This window comes from Ipomoea triloba, chromosome 3 (genome assembly GCF_003576645.1).
Source record: "Ipomoea triloba cultivar NCNSP0323 chromosome 3, ASM357664v1".
Taxonomy (NCBI): Eukaryota; Viridiplantae; Streptophyta; class Magnoliopsida; order Solanales; family Convolvulaceae; genus Ipomoea; species Ipomoea triloba.
The window spans coordinates 24,124,697-24,132,204 of NC_044918.1; the positions used below are offsets into that span (position 1 = coordinate 24,124,697).

Here is a 7,508-nt window from a genome sequence, read left to right on the forward strand (position 1 = left end):
CAAAAAACACATTCCACTCATATAGTTGGTTCCAGTAATGACAATTTTGACAGATCTTATCTTCTATAAACACTCATTCAAATTTGTTCTTATCACCTTCTCCTAAACCTTTTTCAAGTTGAATTTGCATATTATTATATTCTAATAAAGAGGAATTAACAATATTGCAGGGATCTTTGAAGACTGAATGCAAACCTAAGCATTTGAACATACTGCAACAGAGATTACCTAATGAATTTTCATCATCCTAGATAGTAGCTGTTAAGATCATTACAATACCATAATGACATAGTGTCCTTAGAACTAATGTATACAGCAAATCTTTTCCCTATTCATTGGATATATCTTATTTATTTGTAATTGGGAAAGAATATATATGTTATGTTTTCTAGAAGGCAGAATGGGGTGGTTTCTCCAAATCCTCAAGGGGACGGAAGAAGGCTTTCAGCTCCAAGACTGAGTGAGCAACGCCGGTGTGGAAGTCAGTAGCAGTAAGAGTGTGATTGGTGGGTGGTCCAAACACTCCAGTTTGTGGGTGAGGAGTCCAGTACTTGGCAGATTGGTTTTCGATTACTTCGTCTGGGACAATTGATGGATAATGAACATGTTCTTCTGGGTTCTTGTCATACACAGACACATGCACAGCCCTCCTGCACAAACAAGTTAAGGTAAGGTAAGGACATTAGTTTTCAATCACTAATTATGTATTGAGTTAATTCCAGGTCTTCCAACTATGTTGATTTTCCAAAATTAGTCCTCGGCTTTCAATTTGGACAATTTAGGTCCCTTGACTTTCGAATTCTTTCCAATGTTGGTCCTTTCATCAAATTTTGGTTAAGTTGAGATCAAATGAATGTGTAAAATTGTCTGTTCACATGTTTAGTGTATTATATTTCTCCTATTCTATACGCTTTATATATGATTATAATCTCAGTGGAAGTCTCAATCGAAGCCATATAATCTCAGTCGAAGTCTGAGATTTTATATTCATATATATAGCGTATAAGACATGAGAAATACGAGTAATAATACACTATACAGGTGAACGGACAATTTAACCCTTCATTTGACATCAACTTAACCAAAATTTGACGAAAAGACCAACATTCGAAAGAATTTGAAAGTCAAGGGACCTAAATTGTCCAAATTAAAAGTCGGGGACTAATTTTGAAAAATCAACATAGTCGGAGGACCATTGCTGGAATTAACTCTTATATATTTATGGTCAAGCACCTTATTGCATATATGATGGCATCACTATCACTATTGCTTTCTATAAGGAAGGTTCAAATCTCATCCCAATTCAAGATTAGCAAAATTGTTGAGCAGATACCATGAATGTGTTAGATTATTTGTTGGTTTGATCAGTGAAAGTGGATACAAAAGTATCAATCAGTATGTTTGAGGAACAAATAAGCAAGAACTGCAACTACTACTTTTGTCTACGACAAGTTACTTTCAATGGTGTCTATAGTTAAAAACAACAATCAACAGACATTGCCATTCATTCCCATCATAGAATGCAGGCCAAACCATCATTGCTTCAAAAAGCATAATGCCGATTTTGATTTACCGGTCAGGGATATTTAATGTTGGCTGAAAGTGACATGTGACATTAGTAAATACTCTCTCCTTAACTAAAATTATTTACAATTTATATATTTAAAATTTACATTAAAAATACTATTAAACAAAAATAATTAAATTTTAAAAATAAGAAAAAGTTGTTTAATCAATAAATAGCACGTAAGACAGATAAAATTGGACAGATGAAGTATATTTGGACATTCCCTTCTTTCTTAAGGAGTTCCCTAATTAGAAGGTTTCAAGTTCATCTGCATCATTTTCTTGATTACCAAAAAAAAATCAAAAGCGTTAAGTTGTACAAAAATAGCCAAGTAAATTTTAAAAAGTTCAGTAACAATGAAATGATGGTAAGAATCATTTTTACTAAGCAAAAACTTGTGTGAGACCGTTCAAATGTAATACTTATACGTACAAATGTTATATATGCTCAAATATAATACTAATCAAAAATAATTTTTTTGTTACTTATAAGGGTAAATGTAATACTTTTAAGAGAAAATATAATACTTTTATATTTCGATTTAAAAATATTACCTTTTTTATCAAAAGTATTATATTTTCGCTTATAAGGGGCACTTGTCAACATTACTTATTATAAAAAATTAATACTTTTTCTCCTATAAGTAACAAAAATTGTATTCCTGATTAGTATTATGTTTGAGCATATAAGTATGGCATCTGCATGTTGATTCAACCCGACTCGTCGCACGAATAAGGATCCGTGAGACAGTCTCACACAAGTATGACCCTTTTTACTATAGATTTCTTGTCGGGAGCTTTCTGGAGATGAAATCAACGGCTTTCAGTGTTAAGAAATTCAAAATTTTACTCTATCAGCATTATACAAAATTTAGGAAAATTTTATATTCATAAACTCAGAGAAATTTCACATGGCTAATCCTATGAAATTTCTAGAAATACCCTTGTAAATCTGAAGAGATCATTAGATCAACACCAAACTCCAAATCCTAACAATCAAATTATCTCATTGTACTTGTTTTATCTGGAAAGCATCTGCTGGTGAAAAATTGTTGTCATGCCCAAACTATTCCTCAAACAAAACCATAAATCAGAAAAATATTGAGGGTGTTTGGTAAATAGTTGTTAGTTGATTGGATTAGTGATATTGATTAGTTTTTTTTTTTTTTTTGGTGGGAATGAAATGTCGAGGACCGGAAATACAAAAGTTACTAAACTCTAATGGAACTGGCTCCAGCGACATCAGCAATGAGATTGACTAGTTGACAAAATTAGCTGACGCTTGATAAATTAATTGCTAACTGGTAACTGATTATATGTAAAATGACTTTTTCAAACAACTAATTGAAAAAACTGCTTTGAGCAGTTTTTCGAATTTTAACGTTTTGGATCAATAAGTTGTTATAAAATGCTAATTAATCAAACACTTATATTGAGTGTTTACCCAAGTCAAACAGATAATAATTGTCAAATAAACAAAAAATTAACTAATAAGTTAACTATATTACCAAAATGAGCTAATTCATTCGCATAACAGAAATCGGCTTTTAGCATGTATTACAGACAATGAAATGTATATATACCTAGCAGAGATGAGGGAAGGAGAGGGGGCAGTGTTGCGAGTGCTCGAGCCGACGATGCTGAGAAATCGCTTGGCAATTCCGCGGCACTGCAAATTGGCGGCCATAAAATACAGTTTTCTGGGAGAAATATATATAATATATAGAGAGAGAGAGGAAGAGTAGCAGTTGCTAGTTGTAGAGGGAGAAAATGCAAAGCAACTAAAAAGAGATACGAAATAAGTTCCGTCTTGGGATATTCAGATTTCAGAGGCTTTGCTCGAAACTCCCTCCCTTTTATAGTTAGTTTTGGGTGATGATACAGTTGCCCCTCCAATCCCGAGTCAGCACTTACTCAGCTGTCCGTCCAAAAGCTGAGCGGCCGTCATGACGGCTGCCGTTAACTAACGGAACACGTCTCTGGATTAATTGAGGTTGGCTTGACTGCAAGCCTGACAAATTTATAGTTTAAAATTTAATGAATTTATTTTATTATTCTTCCCGTTGATCTGAAATTAGTTTTATAAATGCGACAGTAGTTCGAGAATCATATTATAAGGTACTAATGAAATTAAAATTAATGATAATAATAATAATAATGTGGAGATATTTTTGTAAATTTCATCAATTTTAAAGTGTACTTTTTAATAGTAAAAAGTACATTTTTTTTTAGTATGGAATACACTTTCTAACAATATAATATGTATTTCTGGATAATCTTGAGAACTTTGCAAAGTGCACTTTGATTTTATTTGATGTTTTGGTTTAACATGTACTTTAGGGGTTCACTTTTTACTGTATTTACGATTTAGGTTTAAAATTTAATTTTTTCGTTGATATTTTTATAAATTATCTAGAAATGCATTGTTTATTTCTTTCCTAAGAGCGAGTTCTCATTTAATCCGTTATATATATATATATATATATATATATATATATATATATATATATATATATATATATATATATAAATATATAAATGATCAAATGAGGACCTATAGTTAGGTGAGGATCCTATGGACTTATCTGAACCTTTGATTTAAATAATTCAATGATTGTGATTAATTATGTGCAATAGATTTAATTTTTTACATTCAGTTTGTTGTGCATTTGTACTCATTTTTGTGTGCATTCGTTCTTAGTTTATTGTGCATTCATTCTCAATTTGTTGTGCATCTCGCCCACTTTGTTGTGCAGTTGCATTCATAGCTGTTAGATCAGTCCAAATGGATGATCTGGATTAATCCACAGGGTCCTCAACTAATGATAGGTCCTCACTTGATCCGGAACACACACACACACACACACACACACACACACACACACACATATATATATATATGCTAGAGATCATACGTGGATGTTGTGCCTAGGTGAAATATGCGGTGAGATGAGAGCAATTGATTAGTCATTTTTCGTATTGATCAAACGTAAGGTGCGTAGTTTTTGTATTTAAAGTGCGTCGTGTTCCTTCTTATTGTGCATGATTTCTGTGCTTAAAGTGCATCAGTTATTCAGTTGAGAACTTAATGTGTGTTTTTTGTTGAAACTTAAGGTCCGTTCTTTTAACACTTAAGGTGCGCCATTTTAACATTTAAAGTGCGCTAGTTATAAACTTAAGGTGCATAAGTTCTACGCTTGAGGTGCGCCATTTTTATACTTAAGGTGCATATTGTAATATTTAAGGTGCACCATTTTTATAAACTAAAGGTGCGCGATGTTAAGACTTAAGGTGCGCTATTTTAACACTTAAGGTGTATTATTCTAACACCTAAGATGCGTCTTTGTAACACTTAAGGCGCGTCATAGTTAGCCTTTGCTTTCTTCTTTCTAGATGCGTTTTTTTTTTTTAATTTTAATTTTCATTGTTTTGAGTCGTTGATCTAGATTTGATCAACGACTCAGATCGCACCGCATGTTCGCACCTGGGACCTCATTCGCACATGATCTTGACCATATATATATATATATATATATCGTCATCATCAGGTGCGCCCTGGTCATTAGGTGTGGACGTGCGGCCTATTTTTAGCCATTAGATCAGATCAAGTCATCAAATCAACGCGCAATATATATGTTACAAAACACACCATTCTACATACTAAAACGCACTAGAGGACCGATAAAACACACCATTCCACACTATAACCAAATGTACCTATTCACTTAAAATTCATCAATATACGTGAAAAAACGCATCATTCTACGTATTAAAATGTACCACAACGTGCCTCGTGTCATATTATAAGTATACACTATTTACACATATTAGAAAACATGTGCTAAAATATGCACCACTCTACGTATTAAAATGCATCACAATGTGTGTTAAAATGCACAATTCCACTCGTTGAATATCCACATCACAAATTATAAACATGCACTATTACACTTATTAGAAAACTAGTTTTATCCGCACATTGCGCGAATAGGTTAATGCCCAATGTTTATATTTAAATAAATATTTAAAAGTATATCAATGCAAGATTATATAGGAGAAGTTTAAATGGATAATTGAATGTCGAATTTTTTTATTTAAATATCTAACTCAAAGTATATGAATCCAAGGTAATATAAAAAAATTCATTAAAATTATTACTAAAATTAATGTTTGCAACCTTGTAAAATCGATAGTCTAAATATTTGGTCTAAAAATAATAGTCTAAATAAATACTACTTTTAATTTGAATTTTTCTAAGTGTTCTTAATTCTCTTTTGAGTAACATTGTCATTGTCTTCATCTTTACTATTTGTTCTTTTCCTTTTTGTTGGTAGTGTGTTATTTGCAATTCGGATATTGTTGGTAGCATAGATGACAACGTCATACAATGAGATTATGATATAGGAGCTATGGACTTTCCTTTAGGTGTTCTGCTTGGGGTTCATTTGGTTCAACCATTATTGTTGAATGAGTTATTGTGGATAAAGAAATCCCTAGTTTAAGAAAAAAGATTAATAAAAATTTGAAAATTTAAAATATTATGTATTCCAAAAATATTAAAAGGTAGTTTCTCGCTTCAATTTGCTGGGTAATGAGTTATTTGAGTACTTTCATTGTCAACAAATCCCCCAAGTAGTTAATATGATTGGTTTCAAACTATTCTTTTTTTATTTTTTCATGGTATTAAAGAAATACATATGTATCATTTTTTGGTGTCTACTAATTTATTTAATTCAATAAGAGTAAAATAGAGTGATTCCGCTTCAATTTGTTGGGTTATTATTTGAGTACTCCCTTTGTCAACCAATCCCCAAGTAGTTAATATAATTAGCTTCAAATTATTTTAAATTTTTTTTTCATAGTATTAATAAAATACTTGGTAAATAAATATATAACATTATTTTGTACTATAACTTTGATATTTAATTACAAGATATTGTAAAAATAAGATAATGGACAGTGTAATGAATATCAATTGATAAATTTGAATGTAAAGAATCTTTGCATGAGAGAAAATAAAGACAATATGACTAATGAAATTATTTCTCTTATTTAATTTAATTTTTTGATAATGAATACTTTTTTCAAATAAAGGTATTGTAGACACATAATTCTAAATTAAAGAAATACATATGTATCATTTTTTGTTGTAGCTACTAATTTATTTAATTTAATAAGAGTAAAATAGAATGAGAAACTTAATTATGTTAAATTTGATTGAGATGGGTTCGAACCTAAGACCTTTCTTATAGAAATTAATGTGTAAGTTAAAAGTTAACGGAATATTAACGGAGAAGAGAATATTTAACGGAAAACTTAACGGATAATCATAAAAGTAAGGTTAAATTAGGTAATCTCTATTAATAATATTAATCTGAATTATCTTAACCATCTATTTGATTAAATAATTCATCTGAACCATCCATTTGATTAAATAATTTGACCGCCATTTTTTCTACCCATTTTAAGCCTAACTCTCTTTGGCTCTTATTAGTATAGTAGATATGTGTTAAAATACACACCATTCAACGTATTAAAATGCACTAGAGGGCGGATTAAAACACATCATTTCACAACACACTTATTAGAAATACATGTGTTAAAATACACACCAATTTACGTACTAAAACACACCATTCCACAACACAGTTAATGCACCAACATACGTAATAAAACGCACCACAACATGTATTCAAATGCACCACACTATGTACTAAAATGCACCATTTCAATTCACATAATATAGATACTAAAATTACCATAATACCTCCACTTAAACATACGTGAATTCCAGTTGGATTAATGAAATCGGACGACGCAGATTAGGCTGCACGACCGCATGGGAGCTCCCCGCCGAATTTGAATAAATAAATAAATAAATAAATAAATAAATAAATAAATATATATATATATATATATATATATATATATATATATATATA

The 7,508-nt window shown here is 30.9% G+C and overlaps 1 protein-coding gene across 1 annotated transcript; it reads right to left on the reverse strand.

Moving 5' to 3' along the window:
* Positions 1 to 109: 109 nt before the first annotated feature.
* Positions 110 to 3,388, reverse strand: LOC116012819 (late embryogenesis abundant protein At5g17165-like). The gene is made up of 2 exons (XM_031252493.1): positions 3,150 to 3,388; positions 110 to 650 (listed from the first exon to the last, which is right to left on the reverse strand). The coding sequence occupies exons 1-2, from the start codon at positions 3,251 to 3,253 to the stop codon at positions 389 to 391; spliced, it is 366 nt and encodes a 121-aa protein (XP_031108353.1). The 5' UTR covers positions 3,254 to 3,388; the 3' UTR covers positions 110 to 388.
* Positions 3,389 to 7,508: the final 4,120 nt, after the last annotated feature.

Excerpts from the sequence above, each read along its gene's own strand:
- LOC116012819 (XM_031252493.1), bottom strand. The coding sequence starts at position 3,253 with ATGGCCGCCAATTTGCAGTGCCGCGGAATTGCCAAGCGATTTCTCAGC. Across the intron at positions 651-3,149 it reads CCTTCCCTCATCTCTGCTAG|GAGGGCTGTGCATGTGTCTG; the intron begins GTATATATACAT and ends TTGTTTGTGCAG.